Consider the following 23640-nt stretch of genomic DNA (forward strand, 5'->3'; position numbering starts at 1 on the left):
ACCTGCACCCCCCACAAGTAGTCAGTGTAAGATCTACAGTTGCCAAAGCGTTCATTATTCAACATTTTATTTTATTTTAACAAGGAGATAAGTAAGCAGTAGAGGTGAGTTGTGTCCATGGCTAAACGGCGCAGATACTCAGAATGCTACCTCAACATTGGCTTCACCACTGTGCTCGCCAACGACGGCATCGAGAAATCACAGTGTGTTTTTAAACATCCAGAACATGTAAAGAAGGGTTTCGATTTCTTCAAACGGCATGAACGGTGTCTTAAAAGCCAAAGAATCGATAGAAGTGGGTCGTTTCAGCAGCAGAGTGCAGCCGTAGTGGAAGCTTCATATGAGATTGCATTCGAAATTGCTAAACAAAAAAAGCCTCACACGATTGGAGAAACACTTCTTAAACCCTGCATGATGAAAGCAGTAAATCTTATTCTTGGAGAAGCCAGTGCAAAGAAGATGCAGCAAGTATCCCTGTCAAATAATACTACACAGAGGCGCATTTCTAAAATGTCTATGGATGTGAAGGAACAGGTTTTGACTGAAATCAAGGGTTCCCCTTTGTTCTCCTTTCAGCTCGACGAGTCAACAGATGTAAGTTTATGTTCTCAATTGCTTGTCTTCGTGAGATACATTAATTCAGGTGACATCAAAGACGAATTCTTATTCTGCAGTGCACTTGAAACCACAACAAAAGCTGATGATGTCATGGAAAAAGTTTCAACTTTTTTTCAAGACGAAGATCTTCAATGGGAAAACGTGTGTGGGGTTTGTACGGATGGGGCACCGGCTATGCTGGGATCGAAATCAGGATTCCAGTCGAGAGTGAAGAAGCTAGCACCTCAAGCAAAGGGCATCCACTGCATGATTCACCGATATGCTCTCGCCAGTAAGATTCTCCCTGCCTCTCTGCAGGAAGTGCTTGAATCTGTAATCAAAACTGTAAATTATGTGAAAAATCAAGCACTCAACACTCGCCTATTCAAAGAACTATGCAAAGACATGAATGCTGACCACGAAGTCCTTCTTTTCTACACAGCAGTACGTTGGTTGTCGAAAGGAAACATTATTAATTGTGTCTTTGAAATGAAAGATGAAATAAAGCTATTCCTGGAGACTCAAGAAAGGAAAGATCTTGTAGCTCACTTCGAAGTTGAAGCATGGAATAAAAGGGTTGCGTACCTAGCTGACATTTTTTGACCAGCTGAACAAGCTCAATTTGAAGCTTCAAGGAAGGGAAACACATGTTCTCCTTTTTTCAAGATAGTCTTTGGGCCTTTGTTTCCAAACTGCAGAACTGGCGTCGGAAAACCAATCTTGGAAACATCGCATGTTTGAAAAACTTTGTGGAGTGACGGATAAGTCTCAGATCCAACTGGATCAGTTCTTTAAGGATGAGATTACCGAACATCTTCAGTCTCTAGAAAAGGAAGTCGAGCGTTCACAGGAACAGGAGGCCCTGGTAAGGAACCCATTTTGTACTGAACTTGATGTATCCAGCATCCAAGATGATATCCAAGATGAATTTCTGGATCTAAGGAACGACTCTTTAGCTCGTGATCTCTTCAAGGTGAAATCCGTGACTCAGTTCTGGTGCGCTATGTATCAGTCATACTCCAAAGTCAGCATGATAGCTTTACGTGTTCTTGTTCCATTTGCTTCTACCTACTTGTGTGAGGCAAGATTTTCCACTCTTGTCAATATAGAAACAAAGAATAGGAACAGATTGGATGTTGGAGATGACATGAGACTGGCTCTAACAAACGCTCGGCCACGAATTTCAAAGCTTGCTGCTAAAATGCAACATCAGGCATCTCACTAGCTGGGTTCGATAGCTGTTCAAACCTATGTTAATATTATTTTAAGAAATATATGTTCTTTTTGTGAATTCAGGTTGGACCAATGTGATTTAATTTGCTAATAAATAAATACAGAATTGTTAAATATTTTTCAGATGTTTCTTTCCCTCTCCTTCACAAAAAATAAAAGAAAAATTAAGCTGCTGATAGGAAGCCCTAAGTAGGGGGTCACATGGGTTTCAAACTTTTAGGTAAGGGGTCGCGAGTGCCAAAAGGTTGGGAACCCCTGATCTAACGTAACGAGTCTAGGGTTTTTAATTTAACTATTGCATAGCTTTACACATTAAGTATACCCAAATTATTATATTTTTAATAACGAAAGTAATTATTTTTAATGGCCTGTTGTCGGTCAGTTTGTTGTTAAGTATAAGGTCACACAATGGGCTATCTAGCGTTATTACCCTCAACACTTATCACGCAGTCAGTAGAAAGATTCTGTTGTCAAATATTACGTTCTACAGATCACAATTTGTAAGAAAGAAATACATACGTGGGGAAGAGTGAATCGTGGGTCTTTGAGAACCAGAACTTAAAGTATGTAATTTATAATTTTCGAAATGCTACTGAAGTGTTGGTTTCCAGCTTTTATGTGCATGTGCATAAACACTAGATGACTGTTTTTAAAATAAATATATATATCGATCTATTAATTAAATGAAACCATTTTGTTTCTTGACGTTTATCATTTTGTATACAGTTAAGGAATACAGTTCAACTTCTTTGTGTGTGGGAAAGTATTGGCCCTGTACTCTGAATAACACAACTTTTATAATATATAGTTGTATGTTTCACTGAACATCGGGAAGACGGCTGGAGCGCAAGTTAGAAATATAATTCCATGTTTCTGGCCCTGTTGAGAGATTTACAGATAGAATAACTTATGTTTTTGATCTTTTACTGTATTGTAATTTTGTTCCTTTGAAGGTATTTGTCCTTCACGATTACCATATATGTTCGTGGTATTTTATTCTTGGAAATCTAACGTGACGTCAATGCTATAGTCACGAAGACAATGAACGAGCTTCTGTTAGAAGACTTTGAAGTTCCTTTTACCTAGTTATTCCCAATATAATAAAAGATTATCTGTTATTCATTGCAGAATCTCTACAATTCTACAGTTAAGTTTTGTTCTCCTGAATATATACTACTAGTTCGCTTATAGATATACATATGTAAGGTACAAGTTAAACCTATTTATAAACTAACGTTACCATTTTATATTATTTTGGAGTAAAATTATGCTTAATTTAAAATAATAACGTAAATACTTATATAGTATAAAAATATTATCAATGATGTAAACCGTTCTTGTAGAGGCTTAATATTAACAATATCATTGTCCGTTCTTGTAGAGTAGTAACATTAAAAATATCATTGTCCGTTCTTCTACAATAGTAACATTAGCATTATCGTTGTCCGTTCTTGTAAAGTAGTAATGTTAACAATATCATATATTATTTTTACTCTTGTTAAAAGCCCAAGAGCAAAATGATAAATGAATACTTTGATTCACACGGAACAGGTGCAAGGCACAGTGTGAGTCCAAACAATATTCTGTTTAAAACGTTTGTGTTTTATACAAGAAATATATAATGTTTATGTACAGGTAGGGATGTTAAATATTCTCGATGTTTACAGTTTATTATAGATAGGGAATGAAATATATATATTGGTAATCTTGTTTTGTATTTGTTTGTTTCTTGAATTTCGCGCAAAGCTACACGAAGACTATCTGCGCTAGCCGTCTCTAATTTAGCAGTGCAAGACTAGAGGGAAGGCAGCTAGTCATCACCACCCATCACCAGCTCTTGAACTTCGCTTTTACCAACGAATAGTGGGATTGACCGTCACATTATATCGCCCCTATCGCTGAAATGGCGAGCATGTTTGGTGCGACGGGGATTCGAACCCGCGACCCTCAGATTACGAGTCGAACGGCTTAACCCACCTGGCCATGCCGCGCTTGTAATATTGTACAAGCAATGCAGTAAGAACTAATATTTATATATATAAACATCCAGTTCTTAAAATTCTATTTCTGGCATCTCTCTATAAAATGTTGTCCCAGAACAGTATAGTACAGAGATTTCAGTTGTGTTCCATGATTAACTATGTACTACTAACCAAATTAGTTAGGTTTCACTTTCATTGGTTATTGAACAAATCGATTCATCTCTATATCCCTTCTTCCGTACCAATAGCTTTCTGATTATTACGATCAAGCCTCTGGAAAATAGAAAAAGCGTTCCATTGTGTTAGGCTTTCTTTTCAATATATATAGATATATGTTTTTCTTTGTACATTTTAATCTAGACTAAATAAAAGTATACAAAAAGGTTTGTAGAGAACCTCCAAATGTATTATCACAGAATACATAGTTCTCAGACATCTGACGATTGCATTGATTATGTTACATTAGTAAATGGCCAATAAGACTTGTATTTTGACGCAGTGAAGTTATCGAACTCATCGAACAATTGTTGTACAAGTCGATTTAATTGATACTGACAACGAACGTCGTTAGGTAGAGAAATGAACTGAATTACAGAAAGCACGTAATTTAACCATTATCATTTCATTCCTATATCACGATGTTTCACGTCCACATGTTTCTATATCGTTTGTTCTTAGAGAGTTTGTTCTAAAAATAATAACTCCACTAGACAACTAAGAACATGTAACATTTCTCAATTTAAAGCAACAAATTTGTTCCTCTACGATATTAAGCTGGTTTATTCAAAAAATATACTCACCAGTTATTTATTTCAGTACATATTAAATTTTGTCTTTGTTTTTTTGTTTTAATATACGATAAACTTACTCAAAGTTGAAAACATTCAAGAAGAAATAACACAGCTCTGATGAATAATATTTATCTTGTTTTCCGTGCATTATATATATATATATATATATATACAAATTGTTTTATATAAATTCTGATGCGTTAGTGTTCCGTTCAAAAACAAAAGTAACCACTCAAGGAGTTGCAATACTGAATTTGTTTCTCATCAAAGGGTTATGTTAACAGTATATTACTATGGGCATAGTCATTCATAGACGGCTGGTAACAAAGCGTGTTTGTTTCATTAAAGATATCGATAAGCAACTACGTAGCACGTGCGCAGCTCCCCTAGCAACTGATAGCTATATTGTAACATGGTGTGGTCATTGGTCGTTGTTATAGCAAACATCATTCACAAACCGCACAGTAAGCGGGAAAACCGATTATTTATTGAAAGAAAAATCTATAAATTATATACTTATTTCCTTTAACGTTTAAAGCACAATGTAACGAGATTTGGCGTGCTTGTCAGTGTTCATAGCTGTATTCTAGCTCTGCTTTAATAAGTAAAGAAATATAGATCTTGAGAAATAAGAATACAAGATTTTACAGGGGAGAAAGCTGGCTTTAAGTCGATGTTCTAATTCTGACAGTCGTAATTCTTGATAATGCATTATCTTTAAATGTTTCAGGTCAGACCTATGATAGAAGAGTCAGTAACAAAACTTTCCTTACCTAGGGTCAAAATACGAAAACAACTGAAAAGCCTAGTTGTTATTTTAAATTGATAAAACATTCTTTTTCTCCTACGTTTTCTTTTGAATTAAATAACACTTCCTGCCTATGCCAGTTTCTTCAAGGAAATACATAAACACATTTGCCCTCCCTAAAGTTTTCTACTTTTTCTTTAAGTTTCGTTGAGTAATCTTATTCATGTTGTGATATGTTGATTGTGCGTGTGTGTTTTCTTTTAAAAAAGCCACATCGAGCTATATGCTGAGCCCAGCGAGAGGAATCGAACCCCTGATTTTAGCCTTGTAAATCCGTAGACTTACCGCTGTACTAGCGTGGGACGATACGGTGATTGTCGCGGTCTCATTTCCGACTATAAAATAATTAACACTAAAAGGCTTATTCGATATTAATAAGTGATTGGACGTTCAGGGTTCCGTTAATATGCAAATAAGTGCTTCAGAGTTTGATATTCCTGGATTTTCTCTAATTCTCACTAAAAACAGTATTTTCGTTAAAAATGCGTACAGAATAAATTTAAAACAAAAACTTTTAAAACTAGCAATGCAATGTAACCATAAAAACGGAATAAACATATTTTCAATCAGTGAAAACAGTGATATAAAGGTATTTTCTTTTCCAAATTAACGAAATTAATTAACTAATATCATGTTAACGTTATATTGTAACAAATGTCCAGATCGAAACCTTTGAGTATTCAGTTATAAAGAAAATTGAGTTGCAAAAATAACTTGATTGAAGATCCCTAAGGCAGAAATACTCCACATGTTTCATTAATACACTTAAAAAACGTAACTGTAGTTAGGCCCCAAGTAGTTTCCTACGAGTTATTTAGTTGACCGTTCAAAATTCCTATATGTGGTGTTAACGGATAAAATTGCAATCAACAAGTGAGTTAACGGATGGAAAATCTGGGTGGTTCTAAACGATTTGCTTGCAGAGGAAATAAATGAACGTGGAAATCAAAGAGAATAAACTGGCAATCGTTGTGAGATCGAGAAACACGTGATTTTTATTGTACAATAAAGTGTGTCTATGTTGTTATCTGGAACGAACACTCACAATGCTTTGTAATATTCTATAGCAATAAGGTGATTTTTCTAATTCTTGTTTCAAGAGATTCAGGCAGCCGAGAAAGAAAAATGAAAAACTCTTTTGACGAAGACTGTATCGCTCTTTTGTGCGATAATCCACAATCCTAGGTTTTCTACTACAGTGTTTGTTTGTTTGTTTTTGAATTTTGCCCAAAGCTACACGAGGGCTATCTGCGCTAGCCATCCCTAATTTAGTAGTGTAAGACTATAGAGAAGGCAGCTAGTCATTACCACCCGCCGCCAAGTCTTAGGCTACTCTTTTACCAACGAATAGTGGGATTGACCGTCACATATAACGTTCCCACGGCTGAAAGAGCGAGCATGTTTGGTGCGACGGGGATTCGAACCCTCGACCCTCGGATTACGAGTCGAGTACCTTAACCACCTTGTCATGCCGGGTCTTTACGATAGTGAGCCTCTCTTTTTTCTAAGGCTATCAGCCAGTCGCGGGTTCGAATCCTATAACTGAACATGCTAGCTTTTTCAGCTGTATTATGATGTTACAGTCAATTCTACTATCTGAGTAGGGTTTGCAGTTGGTGGTGTTGACTAGCTGTCCTTCGATAACTTTGCACGAAATTCAACAACTCGTTATTTTTAAAGAAGATTAAAACCTAGATCACACCACCTCTCTGTTTGGGTATAAAAATAGCCCAAGGGGAAAGGCGATATAGATACCTGGAAAAGGAGTACAGTACAGTTTTTCTTGAATAAATACTCTTCTATGCAACATAAGCCTGAGGCGATGATTTAGGAGCTCCATGACTTTTAACATTCTCTATAAATGTATCTAACTAAACGCAGAAATACTGTGTGAAATATCACTTTATGAAAATACTGCTTAATTTGGTCAAAGAATTTGTACACCATTAAACCCATTACTTTCATTTTTCACAACTCCCTGTCTCTCAGCTAACGTTAACTTTAAGCAAATGATATAATGAAATCTGCATATTGTGATCTTTTAACATTTTTCAAGGTTTTAATTTGAGAAAAAGTTCAAACAACGAGTTTCATTACAAAGGCTTACATAACCTTCAATACCAACCAATATGTCTTACATAACCTTCAATAACAACCAATATGGCTACCAAATACAGAGTATACGTTATTATTATTTACGTGCAAGTTTGAATTATTGGAATAATATCTTAATCGTGTTATTTGTAAAATTCACATTGATTCGTTAGTTAAGACTGTTGGTCTTACATGCTATACATATTTTTGTAGCTCCTATTCGAAAGTGCCCACTCCCAAAACATGTTCTAGTATAAACTGGTTTCTACCTTCAATAATACTTGCTAGTAATATCTACCTACTATAATGTCATCATGATAAAGACTTACCAACAAAGATAATCACTGAAGCTTCAGCAAGAAGAGTGAAGATGTTTAAAATAGTCGAATTTTCTTTTCGTGAGATTCGATTTACAAAGTGTTGAAACAAATCTGCACACCACCCCCGATGGCTCAGCTGTAAATTTCCTGGCTTATAACGCTAAAAGCTGGATTTCAAGACCTGTGGTGTAGCTTTGTACTTTACAACGAACAAAAAAAGATTGTTCTAACAGGAAGAACCATCTAAGAGCGTGAAGTAATCTATTACGTATATTATACTCGTATTATAATGTACAAGTTAAATTATACTCGTATTATAATGTACAAGTTAAATTATACTCGTATTATAATGTACAAGTTAAATTATACTCGTATTATAATGTACAAGTTAAAGGGAGTCTTAAATTTTAAGTTTCTCGTTTACTATGTAAATACAAAATCTCGCCAAATATTTGATTATTATCTTATTACTAGCAATAAATTAAGTTGCAAAACAAAAACTATGACAATAATTTAGAAGCAAAACGCAATACAATGATTTATCTCTAAATTATAGTTGTCAACGTGCTTGTTATAAATTAAATGAAATTTATATTTCAGTATAATATTTTCTTTAATATACGAACAATAACGTGCTTTCCATGAGACAGAAAAATGATGACGTTATTCATGTAAAATAGATTCAAATTTCACAAATCTATCAATGTACCGACTGTCCAATTGTTAGTGATAACGAGTAAATTCCTAGTGACAAATGTCCTGACAAGTGACCAGTGTAAAGGGTTAAGTTATAGATTAATAGCTTTTATTCTACACATTCTTCAAGATGTTTAAATGAATAGAATGTACTCTCGCTGGAACACCTTGCACACAGGATGTACAATAGAATCGGATACCTTGCACACAGGATGTACAATAGAATCGGATACCTTGCGCACAAGATGTACTCTCTCTGGGACACCTTGCACACAGGATGTACTCTCTCTGGGACACCTTGCACACAGGATGTACTCTCTCTGGGACACCTTGCACACAGGATGTACTCTCTCTGGGACACCTTGCGCACAAGATGTACTCTCTCTGGGACACCTTGCACACAGGATGTACAATAGAATGGGACACCTTGCGCACAGGATGTACTCTTTCTGGGACACCTTGCACACAGGATGTACTCTCTCTGGGACACCTTGAACACAGGATGTACTCTCTCTGGGACACCTTGCACACAGGATGTACTCTCTCTTGGACACCTTGAACACAGGATGTACTCTCTCTGGGACACCTTGAACACAGGATGTACTCTCTCTGGGACACCTTGAACACAGGATGTACTCTCGCAGTATGTAATGTAAACGCTCTCTGTCTTCTCTTTCTTGATACCAAAGGTACACCATTGTTGGATTTTCAATAATTTGTAAAATAGAGAAAACATAAATTGGTAAATGTATAAATATTTAGTATTACAATTAATATATATGTTATTTAAATATTTGTTTAAAAAATATGCAAGTTTGCCGTTCACTTGGAAGATCACGAATGAAAAGTTTCACGGGTGATCATTCATATGCAGTAGAAAATTATATTATCGCTTAAGGTTTACTTAGACTTCAGTAAGACCATATTCAGAAATCCAGCTAATCTGTTCTTTGTTGCGAAAGAAAATTTATCAGCTTTAGATTAGACAGATTGTGTCCGAAAATAAATCCAGACACAAGGGCGTTAGCACCAATGACGTGTACCACATCTATTTAAATGTAAATTTTCTAACTGTATTTTCTCTACGCATCTTTCTCTCCTTTGCTAAGTTATTGAACGTGTCTCTTCTAGGAAAATGATAATCGATGTTTACGTTCTGCTAATTAAACGACGACAAAGGTGTGACAATGTTGCATAGTTCCAACGTAACACATATTGGGAAAATATCCAAACCAGGTGCGATTAAGTACTGTTTGCAGCTTACCTAACAAAGTAATTATATCAAAACATCTTGCTCAGTGAGTATGGTTAAAGAGGTAACCTTCTAAAATTTTGGTTAATTTCACTTCATATGCTTTTGAAAACGGCTTATAGACAACGCATAAGCAATACATATTCATATGAAAATTAAATACATTAATGATACATATGTACTTGAATTATAAACAAAAATACTGTACTTTTCTTCTGTAATAAAGGTCTCAGTAAGAAACAAACAACAACAACAAACAAACAGTGTCCGGTTCTGAGACCCTGGCAGTTGTCGTCAATAATAACCTGAAGTGTATGAAAAAATACCTTTCTAATTTAACTCATTCGGAAACCCTTTCGTCAAAAATAGTCAATTAAGTTCAGTACGGTTCGTAACGTATTATTCTACGTGACTTTATTGCTAGTGCACCAAAACTCACTATGACCAACTTAGTAAGTGAGTTTACATGAATCACATTGGTTGCCAAGGTAAGTTATCGCAAGTCGTATATGTCATTCGTTCATTCATTACTTTCTTACTGCATGAAAAGCCAGGCTTGTTTTTTAAAATATGAAAAATGTTAGCTCGGTTGTGAATTAAACTTCTTCGTGAATCAATAAAATTTATTTACAGTTTTGATTACTAAACACTTTTATCATTGTATTAAGGACGTTCTGTTGACGGATTGTTTAACTCATCAGAAAGTCGATATGATGTAGCAGTAATATTACGAGAAATAATGTGCTGGTTTATATCACACAAGTTGTTTTAAGATCTCGTTTGAAAGGCTACGACTCGTTATACATGCGTCCTATTAACAAAGATTGCAGTAAAACGGAAATTATTCTTTCGTCAAAGTAGTTTTTCTACATTTTATACATAAAAACTACTAACAAAAAATTCTAAGACAGAAAAATAATAGTACTAAAAATATTTTAAGACATGGGAGTTATGTTTTAAAGAGAGCTCGAAGATGCAAGAAATATGCCATAAAGAGTTTTCTAAGATAGTTTTACAAAGAATGTTGGTTCCCCCCAGTGGCACAGCGACATGTTTGTGGACTCATACTGCTAGAAAGTGGGTTTCGAAACCCGTGGTGCGCAGAGCAGAAAGAGTCCATTGTGTAGCTTTGTGCTTTATTCCACACAAACGGTTATTGCTTACGCTCTTATATCTCACACCTACAACACAGTATGATCATTCTATTAGGTTTTCGATAATAGCAGTAGATAAAATATTGAAAAATGTCTTCCGAAAAGAAACCATAACTTTTCAATGCCACTAACTTTCAGAAATATATTAGTTTTTATATCGTTAACTTAATGTTTTAATTTCGTCTCTATATATGTTTTAATTTTCATTAACTAAAAACACCTGTAGAGGTACGCTATTTTTAATGTTTAATGTTATGTTAATGTTGTAATATTTTAAGAATGCTATAATTTTTAAAATGAAATTATAAAATATGGCGCCAGTGCATTAAATCCTCGTGTGACGTATTCATGACGTCATATCTAAACTTTGATAATAGAGATTATAACATCTTCGTGACGGGAAACGGAGGCGAAACGGGAAAATCGTGACTCCTATTGCAAATCTACATGCACACAGAATAAAAATTTCGCAAAGTTGGGAGTTGCACATTATGTCATAAAAATTTTTTTTTCAGTATCATTCAAGCAAAAGTTCCGTTATAGTACGATTCTGTAATGTTCTAAAATAGAAGAAGCAAGTTACAAAGCATGCTGTAGTTTTAATGATAGAAAAAAGACATTTTGCTCAGGAGTTTTTAAAGTATAAGAATCGCATAACAAAGAATGTGCCCCCAGTGGCACAGATAGAATCTGGGTTTCGATCCCCGTGGTGAGCATAGTACAAATAGCCCATCGTGCAGCTTTGTGCTTAATTTCAAATAAACAAAGAATGCTGTAATGCTCTAAAATAGAAAAAGCAGTTTAGAAAGCACTTTGTAGATTTTACGATAGAAAAAACGTATTACAGAGAATGTTCTAAAATGTAGGAATCTAATTACAACAAGTTTAAATAGTATGCTGTAGTTTTTACGATTGAAGAGACTCAGTTAGAAACCGTTTTACAGATGAGCAATCATGTTACAAAGGATATTCAATGGTGGAGGAATCAAGTTCTGAAAAACGCCGTTTATTATGAGTGCTCTTAATGACCAAACATTCTGATAACATGTAAAAGAACATCTACTCGTAATTTATCCTTATTTGTTTATTTTTTAGTTATTCCGTTAAAATCCCTGAATTTATAACATTTTGAAGAATGCAAAATTAATATTAACAAGCAGTCCTATTCTCGTTGAGTTATTTGTGTTGTATAATAAACACGAGAAAGAACATGGACGTATTTTTCATACAGAACTTTTTTTATTCTTTATATAGATTTGTTTGTTTGTTTTGGAATTTCGCACAAAGCTACTCGAGGGCTACCTGTGCTCGCCGTCCCTAGGCAGCTAGTCATCACCACCCACCGCCAACTCTTGGGCTACTCTTTTACCAACGATTAGTGGGATTGACCGTCACATTATAACGCCCCCACGGCTGAAAGGGCGAGCATGTTTGGCGCGACCGGGATGCGAACCCGCAACCCTCAGATTACGAGTCGCACACCTTAACACGCTTGGCCATGCCGGGCCCTTTATATAGACATAGTAAGTTTGATCCAGAGTGGGTAGTATTGATAGATCTAATGCGGGTACTTGTCTTAGCCCTCTGTTGGAAAGATATTTTGAAGTAACTGGCTGAAGTTATATATGATTATCTTGGCATTCTATATAGTCAAGTCTGTTTTGGTCATCGTCAAGCGGTTAAGGCTCAGTTTGTTTTGAATTTTTACGAGGCTATTTACGCTAGCAGTCCACTAATTTACATAAGTGCAAGACTAGAGGGAAGGCAGTTAGTTAGTCATCACCACCCACCGCCAAACTCTTGAGCTACTCTTTTACCAACGAATAGTGGGATTGACCGTAGCATTAAATAATGCCCCCACAGCTGAAAGGGCGAGCATGTTTGGTGTGACGGGGATTCGAACCCGCGCTCCTCGGAGTACGATTCGAATGCCTTAGCCCCCTGGCCATGCCGAGCCAAACGGTTAATATATAACTAGAGAGTTTTTATTTATTTTTATTAAGCAAATACATGGAAAGAAAAAGGTTTTTGAATAATATTTTTTAGTTTCTTTTTTCTTTTTTTCAGCATTAACTCTCATTTCAAATCAGAAAAAAATTAAATGGACAAATCTATATTAGGGTCTCAATAGGTAGTTAAAGAAAATTAACTTTCTTGGCTGTACTTCTATTATTATTAGTTTTTAAAAGTTTTTTTTTTCCTGTGTAATTTGAAATAGATTTTCGACTTAAGAATATTTTTATTATTACTATTCCACCTAACGCTAACTCAGGAACTATTCACCCTTCTTGCTATTGATTCGGTGTACCTTTCATTTTGAGAATTTTCGCGTGATCCCACAGGCCGGACATTACGTTACTAACTTTAACAACGTTGAAATCAGTAACGTGACTCGTGAAATTGACTGTTCAGAACAATTCTCAAAATGCTAACATTTGTAAAAAGATATGTGCAGTGAGTGGAACATTTTCATCACGACCTCTTGCATCATGTTCCCAGTGAATAAATATCGATGACTCAAACATTTTCTCTTTCCAAGTCATTTGCTGTGGAGTGAAGCAAGCATATGGCTTGCAAAGCTCAAGCTCTAATCATTTAATTATTTAACAAGAACTACACCAAATTCCTAGATGCTCTTCATATTACTTGTTTTTGAGGACTAAAGTAAGCCACTGATTTTTACTGTTTTTTATTAGACTATATTCAGTTCTTAATAGATATTCATGCATGCAACAGAAATGGAACAGTTCGTGTGTACAAAGAAATTGTTCCTTTAAATAGTCAACCAGCTTGTTTTGAAAATATCTTCAAAATAATGTGTGTGTTTTTTTAATTTCTTAAAGAAAATTTCAAAAAGCACATGATTCGTTAAAACCTTGTTTGAGAATAAAATAATGTTGTTGTTTTTTTCATTGGAAATTAGCTACGTCGCTGGGTGATTTTGTTTCCTTTAGGTCAAACACATAAAATTGCAAGCAACCAAAATCTACGCCAACAGAGCGTCCATTAAGTTCGACGAATTTTGTCCGTCACTCCTTGGGTTTTAATTATCATAGTTCAGAAAAATAACAAAAAGACGTTAGGAAAACCTGATTGTGTACAAATACGCAAGCTGCACGAAATATGTATGCACACGATCTGACCAAAAACAAAGATATCACAATTTATCATCAGTCCAATGCAAGATGGAGAAGAAATATTCATACCAGCTTCGCAATTACACTCGTTATACGATAAGTAATTTAGGCCTCCTACAATTACGTTCTTTGTTGAAAATATATTTATAGCATTGGACGAATGCTAGCCTTTTAACGCGGTTGTTAAACAGCTGCATCTTGCTCATGTCCAGCCCCCTCTTTTTCTTATCTGAATACTCCTTGTAGTATCAAGAGTGATCAGGTGATTTCGTCAAAACGTTAAAGATTGGCGAGATATCTTTTATTTAAAAAAACAAGAATTACAGTGATTACGATACCACATGTTTAACTATTAATACTTTCAGAATGAAAACCTTTAACTAATAATTGTTTAACCGCGCCTTAAAAAATAATATATTTTATTTCGTTATTTGTTTGTTCGTATTTTTTAAGATCAATGGAATAATCACCAATACCGGACACGGAATAGTATTCAAGGCTAATTCTTCAGCTAAAGCATCAGCCGTCCACATAAACAGCGGGCCTTTGTCTTACGACTACCGAGTGGCTGAAGTACATCTCCACTTCGGGAGCACTGAAAAGTTTGGATCTGAACACACCGTTGCCGGTCAAACATTTCCTGCAGAGGTAAGTAGTGGATAAATGTAATTTATTAGTGAAGAGGTTATATACGTATGTGACTTGCATGCACATCAGTTGGTTCGTTTGAAAAGTATGTCCTTCCATGTGAAAAGGTTCGTGTAATGTATCATCATGACTTATTGCAAGCTGAGGTTATTGGTAACTTACTGTATTCAGAAATACATAGAGTGTATGACCTGTTGCAAGGAGATACGCGTGGTGTGTAAATATGATCTACTGCATTTAGAAGTGCGTGGTGTAATGAATATTCACATTGGTCACAGTTCTAATAGTGTATTACTAAAGTCCACGGGGTGGGTGATAACATCGAAGGTTACTCAGAACACAAAGTTGAACAACTACTCATTTCAATGGATGGGTAGATGCAAAAAATCTTTACACAGACTAGCCGATTACCCGTGACGCCAGTGCATTAGATCCGCGTGTGACGTATTTATGACGTCATAATCGCATACTGATAATAGAGAAAAATAAAAATCTTCGTCACGGGAAACAGAGGCGAAACGAGAAAATCATGGTCCTCTATTGCAAATCTACATGCACACAGGATAAAAATTTCGCAAAATTGAGGGTTGCAAATTGTATAATTAAAACGTTTTTCTAGTATCATATAAGCAAAAGATTTATTATAACATGATGATGCAGAGAACTCTCGATGTGTGAGTAGCTCAACAAAACTTCACTAGTATGAAGTCATGTACTTAGTGTAACATAGTAACTTTGTACTTTGTCAACGTGGGTCTAGCAGCACTACTGATTCGCGTGAAGCTACTCTAACAGTCACATGATGTAGAAATAAGCTTTTATTGTTATGATTCTTGACAAAAATGATAAAAGTATACATAATTAACATTTATTTCTCAGTCAGTCACGTTTTATGAATGTAAAATAACACTTTTCTGTTTATGTGAGATGAATATGAAGTAAAATATTGAATCCAGGTACGTTACAATAAGCCGATTTTGGAGACTCGCCGTACTCTTAATAACAACACTGCTCTGTAGTTTCCATTGCAAACGACGTCGTCGTAAGGATATCTTATTCAAACCACTCCACTCCTACCTATTTGCATTCCATAATCCACCTATTGTATGAGGATGACTCTTTCTTATAGCTCGATTCAACATTCCAATCACACAGAAATCCGTAGGTGCTGTGTTCAATAACTTGACGTATAGGATAGTGTGAACACCCGTTTCATTTTCTAGCAATCAAGCTGGTTGAATTGTGTGACGGTTGAATGGAAGTTATAACAGGAAACCACATTGTGCTGAATCCATACTCTGTCAGTCTTATTTTCAGACTCAGGTCCTTCTTTATTATGTTGCTTACTGTTCCCTAAAATGCATGGATGGCTTTTGCCACTGACTTTTGTGTTGAAGATTCTCAGTTGTTAAAGGACTCCGCACTCTGCTTATCACGACTGGGATACGACTTATTATATGTCTCTTTCAAGAAAATTCTAGTCCCCCAAGTTCGTCCATATATCTATATTTTTTTCCAATATCATAAAGCACAACGGATATCCTGCCTCGGAAATTTCAAATGCACGATCTGAACATATCTTTATTATCTTAGTTTATGGATATTTTGTGATGGAAATAGCCTAGGTACTTCTACCAAACCGCGATAAGTTTTCGATGGTATCACACTACCTATGTACAAATGTAGTTCTGATTCATGTCGTTCCACCACGATTTAATATCACATGTGGTTGTCACGTGACTTATTGACTTGAATATTCAAAGTCCTTTTAACACTATTCTTTTAACTCTTTGTTTCAAGCAAAAATAACTTTAATCTTCAAAAGGGCAGAAACGGGAGACTTGTGTTGCTGCTAATATTGCTAATATACACCAGATGAAATGGTGTATATTAAATAAAATTATAACAGCCAAAAAATAAATGACGGTAAATTTCAGTTCCAAATTATTTAGTTTCGTACCAACATGTGGAATATGGAGAAGGTACAAAAAGAATTTACTAATTCAAGAATTACATAATGATACTGTAACTTTTTGAATCGTTAAACCGTACTGGTATGCTTTTTCAAAATCTTCTCTTAACGTGAAATATCTAAATATGCTGTTCAAGACACACAACATAGGTATATTAATACGTAAACTCATAAACGGGCTTTTTTCTATGTTAAATATTCATCATAATGCTATATGTTTAATAGCTTTGATACCAGATGCTAGTTAATGTTACGACTATTGCCTAGATACATGTTTTAAAACAAAAGTATTCCACAGTTTGTTTGTTTTGAATTTCGCGCAAAGCTACACGAGGGCTATCTGCGCTAGCCGTCCCTAATTTTGCAGTGTAAGACTAGAGGGAAGGCAGCTAGTCATCATCACCCACAGCCAATTCTTTGGCTACTCTTCTACCAACGAATAGTGGGATTGATCGCCACTTATAACGCCCCCACGGTTAAAAGGGCGAGCATGTTTAGTGCGACGGGGATTCGAGCCCTCGACCCTCAGATTACTAGTCGAACGCCTTAACCCACCTGGCCATGCCGGGCCGTGTTTCAAAATAACAGACTTATCTTTTGCTACTAGTGTTTACAGTATATTTGACATGATATCTTATTTAGTTTTATGTTGTGCTTTAATTTTGTTCAAAATCATATCTTAAAATCTCTCAGTTTTTAAATTAATATTTAATATCACCACATACCATGGCTTAATCACTTATCAACTTCGAAATATAATGTTTAATATAAATAAACTCTTTCATCTTTAAAATGTAACATTTAGTAGTTTTCCAAGGTCATAGCTTATTCCCTAATCAGTTCCTAAGTTCTCCTTTGTAAATTATGCCCACGTATTTTGTCTCCTATATGATACAAGCACACATAGATCAAGTCTATGTACTATCACTGTGAGCTGCATTGTAATTTCTAAGACAGTCTCTGTTCTACAAAGTTAGAAACTGTTATTATATATCACTCAAAGTGTAACTATTGCCAGTTGAAAGTATACCTGTATAAGGTTGGGTGTGGCCTCGTAATTAACTTACCTAACCTGTAAATCTGAGGAATCATGGTTTGAGAACAGTTGCCTGATGTTTTTAACAGTTTTTCTGGGGACCTTAAAAGGAAAGGAAAAGTAGGGAAGAGTCATTTGATTATGAAATAAGAATGTTTGCAAAGACATGAAGTAAATAACTCAGCGACACTCTAACTGTAGTTGATAAGAAATTACAGGCAACGCAGAGATGGTTCTTTACTAGACAACTCAGCAATTGTGAAGATTTGCGATTACTCTGAGCAAGCATTGAATGAAATATTCCAGAGTCACGTTGCAAAATAAGTGGATTGATTCTACGAAGATGAACTTAGTGGTCGTTAAAGTTAAGTGAAGCTACTTTAATGAAATCGCTGTTTAACAACAAAACAGCATTGAATTGTAGTTTAGATGATTCATTTTGCTACCACACGAGGACGTGCTTAATAATACTGAAATAACACAAATCGATTGATTACATGTTTCATCTAGTTACTTCTTTCAAACTTTCCCTGTTGGCATCAGTTACATGTAGGTTTTGGTTCGTTAGTATCTAGTACTTAAATCAATAAAGTAAGTATGAATTCATTTGCTTTCAGAACTTAAATTGAGGGCATTGGTTGACCATGTACTAGAGCTAGCGAGCCTGATTCGAATTCGTGCGATAACACTAAGTATTTTCCTGCACTGTGCACGAGCTTTGGGTACTTTATAAGAATGACAGTCAACATTTTAACTTAAGTATGTAGTACTAAGTTCGTAAAACTTATACTTGATACAAAGTACAATTCAAAATACCCAAACAATAATTATCAAATACTCTGACAGCAGATTGCTATATAGATTTCAATTTCGCGCAAATCTACACGAGGGCTATCTGCGCTAGCCGTCCCTAATTTAGCAGTGTAAGACTAGAGGGAAAGAAACTAGTCATCACCACTCACCGCTAACTCTGGTATTGACCGTCACTTTATAACGCCCCCACGGCTGAAAGGGCGAGCATGTTTGGTGTGACGGGGATTCGAACTCGTGACCGTCAGATTAAGAGTCGAGCGCCTTAACCATCTGGCCATGCCGGGCCATTATATAGGGTCGACACTGTCAGATATACGTTAAGTTTTTGCAGTCTTTGTTTATTTTGCGTTATATGTCTTTATATTTACCACACAGTCTCTCTATCGAAGGTTTTCTTTCCTTTCAAAAGTGTTTAATAACGTAGAAGGGAGGTTATCTTTTTACTCATGTTTTCCTTTTCTTTATAAGTGCTTACCAGGCGCTCTATTTATCGTTCAGATGACACTAGTATGGTTACTTTTGTTCATCTTCTACAACATATTTTAGGAGAGACTGGATATTTTTATAACTGTCTCTTTCTTTAGTTCAGACGTATTGTAATCGTAACAGTTATAATTTTTTATGGTATACCTTAAAGCAATTGTTATAACGATCGTTGCTTTATAATACACGAGTAATTTAGATTAAAAATTAATTTTTAATTTTCAATAATTCTTTATGACCTAACCTTCATTTAAGATCTCGATTATATCTTTCTACAGAAACATATACGATTCTTAATGCCTCCACAACTTTAACAGACATGTCTTTACTGCGTTAAACATCACTAATTTTAATATCTTATTATTATTCACAATTTCTAGGTTCAGATCTTGGGATACAACGCAGACCTTTACAAAAACATGTCGGAAGCGGTTACAAAGTCGCAAGGTATTATTGGAATTGCTCTTCTTATACAGGTATGAAATTCGATGTTTTATTCATAGAAATAACGCTTTCTTTTACTAAAACTTCTTCACTGGAAAAATTAATTTCATAGGGTTTTAATAATGAAATACCAAAACACTTCAATAAAGTATCTTAGTTTTCATGTACTTACGTCTACCATCTGCAACCTTTGACAGATGTAACTGTATTTTCATATACTTACGTCTACCACATGCAACCTTTAACAGATGTTCCTGTATTTTCATGTACTTACGTTTACCATCTGCAACCTTTGACAGATGTTCCTGTATTTTCATGTACTTACGTCTACCATCTGCAACCTTTGACAGATGTTCCTGTATTTTCATGTACTTACGTCTACCATCTGCAACCTTTGACAGATGTACCTGTATTATTTTAGTGTTGAAGCAACTATTGCTTTATACACACAAAAACACAAACACATTATTAACAAGTGTTATTTGTGCTTATAACTATTTACTTCCGTCCATTTCTCTTGACAAGTTCATGCACCTTATGGTGTTTGGATCCCGCGCCCAACATTCCATTTCAACTTTGTAACTATTCTCTGAGTCTCCCATTTGTTTCAATCTACACTTGTAGTTTGAATCTACACTTGTTTCTCGACGAAGTTTTTTATTAAATTTATTTTCGCCCTTGATTTCTACACATTTGCATCAGATTTTATTAGTGCACTTAATAGGCGTTCCCTCTCTCAACTGACTTAGAAGTTTAGTGAAGGCTTATAATGCTACACACCGAGTTATGATACCCATGGTGAGCACTATGCAAGCATCCCATTGTATAGCACAAATGAATAAACAAAGAGATGCAAATTAATAAAAATAATTTATTTTCGATCAGAAATCCTAAATAAATTAAATCTTTCTAAGAAATATTAACACCAAAGAATTGAAAGTCTCTAAAAATAAAGTAAATTGGTTGGTAATTTTGCTCATTTTCCGTTTTGGTTTCATGAACTGATGACTTGTTATTTCCGTTTGTTTTATGTAACAAACTTACTTTTATGTAAAGTAAGAGTAGTGGCTCAACCACCAAATAATCTTAAAAAAAAAAACGAATATTATACAAAACGATAACATTCCTGTTTGTTTTGTTTTGTGTTTTCTTTCAAACACCAATAACATTTATTTAAAGAGATTCCACATCTAAAGACCACAGTGGGTCAGTGGTATGTCACGGGGCTGAAACCTGGGTTTTGATAATCGTGGTGGGCACAACGCAAATATTTCCTAATATAGCATTGCGCTTAACAACAAATAAATAAAATATACCTAAATATTTTCACACAAATTCTATCTTCGAATCTTTTAATGTATTTTAATTTTTTTCAAAATTATAAATTTTTAGCTACATGATCTTGCACGTACGATTATACGGATTTGCAGCAAATAAAAGGATAATACATTTCGACTTGTAGTATGTTTTGATAAAGTAATGTTTTATGGTAAATTTCAAGGTACATTCCACCTTCAAGATAGTTCTGTCAACATGATAGACGAAATAGATTAATTTTGTAAAAAGTACGAACACTTTCCATTTTCAATAACCTTTTTCAATCTATTTGACTCAAAGAAAGTATTGTAACTGGCTTTTCTTCTTCATGTGTAATAACAACTCTAGGAACAGTTATTTTTCATTTGTTACTTTAAAACAAAAAAATGTTTCAAATCAACACGTACTTTCTATCGTGAAGGTAAGTGCAAAGCAGAAGTACTTGATTGTAAAACGAACTGTGTATTTATTTTAAAATTTATGAATTGTATGAAATACGGAATAATATTCGAAAAGATTGTTTCGAATAAAGAAGATCAAAAGCAGGGCCATATGAGAACAATGACTGTAATACAGACAAAAACTGTATTTCTAAATTGTATAATGTATTCTAGAACTTTTGATTAAGACAACGTATCGAGTTTTTCCAAATTTGCTGAACAAGTTTGGTTTACTCTTTTAAGAACAAAGAACTTTTAGTGTTTTATATAATCCACAAATGGTCACAAATAAATGGTTTTAAGTACTTGATTTCTTTAACATAATACTTCGAAAAATATGAATCCAGTCTGAACTCAAGTGGAAAATAGCGTGAGATAAAAGTTTCAACAATATAGCTTCGTGAGAGCTTATTAGTCGTAGCTGAGCCGATTTTAAACTGCATTAGGGTGTGTACGTATAAAACCTTTACCATTAGAGTTATTATTATTATGTACCATGTTTAAAAGGAGCTACATAAGCATATGTAAACACACCTACACAAACTTATATGTATATATAATAATGGAAATATATGTAAACACACCTTCAATAGGCATACACGAGTCAGACAGTGAGAGCTATGACTCTAAATTTCAAAAGTTGATATCACAACTCTAACAATGCTCTAGAAAGAAAGCCTATATTAAAAGGTTGTATTATTTCAGGAAGAAATATCCAACACGGCAAATATAGGAGGAATATTATATTGAAAGTTATGCCTATTTTTATCATATACTTACTTCATCAGCTTCATCCTTGCTAATTTCATGCCATAAGGTTTAGGATATGTTAAACATTTCTTACTTAAATTGTCTTGTACCGTTTTATTTCTGCCGCTATCATGTGTTGCGGTATTTAGGGAACATTCACCTAGCGGAGAAGTCACAAAATTTCTACTACACAACACCGAAAACACACATAACTCATAGCAAACTTAAATTACACTTTATTTAAGGTTTGTTCTGTAGCATTGTGGTTAGTGCTTCTGACTGGCTATCCGATTTTCTTGGATTCGAGACGTCGGACAAATAAAGACGCTTCCTATTATAATCTATTTGATAAATCGTCCCGCTACTAACTCGAGAGAACTTTGGTTTGGTTTGTTTTGAATTTAGCGCAAAGCTTCAAGAGGGTTATCTTCGCTAGTCGTCCCTAATATAGTAGTGTAAGACTAGAGGGAAGGCAAATAGTCATTACCACCCACCACCAACTCTTGGGCTACTCTTATACCAACGAATAGTGGGATTGACCGAAACATTATAACGCCCCCACGGCTGAAAGGGCAAACAGGTTTGGTGTGACGGGGATTCGAATTTGGGACCCTGAGATTACGATTCGAGTGGCTTAACCACCTAGCCATGTCGGAACTTCGGACCAAATAACGAAAACCTGTGCTTCAATGAAAGGGTTATCTGACCTGACCATTCATTTAAACAAACAAACAATATTTTAACCAATGTATTTTATGTATTGAAGCAAAACAAACTGACAAAGTCTCTATTGTGGCGACTGAACATTTTGCTTATTATTTAACTGTTGAAACAAGTTAATCAAAGTTTTAGAATTTTTAAAATATGATATGTTTATCAAATATTGTTAATAAGCTTATGTTTAGGGGATCCATTTGCCTTTTCTTTTCAGGAAAGTTTTACCACAATTTACTGAACTTAGCTATTAAATGAAGAGGTACTTAAATATTTATGTAAATATATGTGCGTAGGTCGCTTTAAGTTTTGTAAAAGTTATATTCATAAAGTACTCAAAAACAATTCTGATCATGAAAATTTAATATTTTATAATCAAATATAAGCAAATGAATGTACAAGAGATCACTAGTTTACATTACGTACAAGTTTAGAAATCTCCACTAATTCACTAAACTAATTTTTGCTTTATTTAAAATGAAGGCATTAGTACTAAGTGTACTAAATACAAAGTTACAAACTGCACCCGCATCTACAGAGAACAGTAACTTTAGAAATACCAATAAGTTTGAAGACTGTATTGGTTTTCTAGATTTATCTTATAAATTCTGTGTAGCCAAGAATGCTTCTTGGTTAAAAAGTTCCTTATAACATGAGTTAAAAGTAAGTATACAGCAGTAAGACTACGGACCTACAACGCTAAAATTAAAGGGCTCGATTCTCCTCGGTAGACTCAACAGATAGCCTAATGTGGCATTGTTATAAGAAAACACACACACATACACATCAATATTGCAACTGCTTCCAAGGTTAGGGTTATGTATTCTGCATAGGGATTAAGTGTTTTTTATGAAATTGTTTGGGTTGGTTCTTTACACTGAGTGTTGTAACAAACGAGAAAAAAACTTAATATGGTGCAATATGTTGAGTCTACCGGTATCAAAAATTATAATGGTAAA

At 34.8% G+C, this 23640-nt stretch overlaps 1 protein-coding gene across 1 annotated transcript in view; it reads left to right on the forward strand.

Annotated features, from left to right (window-relative positions):
- Positions 1-23640, forward strand: part of LOC143251573 (putative carbonic anhydrase-like protein 2) — a 169854-nt gene that overhangs the window by 127169 nt on the left and 19045 nt on the right. Inside the window, exons 4-5 of the mRNA XM_076502844.1 lie at positions 14518-14712; positions 19397-19492. Coding sequence (XP_076358959.1) covers positions 14518-14712; positions 19397-19492 — 291 coding nt within the window. The remainder of the gene's footprint in view (positions 1-14517; positions 14713-19396; positions 19493-23640) is intronic.

Source organism: Tachypleus tridentatus, chromosome 6 (genome assembly GCF_004210375.1).
Source record: "Tachypleus tridentatus isolate NWPU-2018 chromosome 6, ASM421037v1, whole genome shotgun sequence".
NCBI classification, from domain to species: Eukaryota; Metazoa; Arthropoda; class Merostomata; order Xiphosura; family Limulidae; genus Tachypleus; species Tachypleus tridentatus.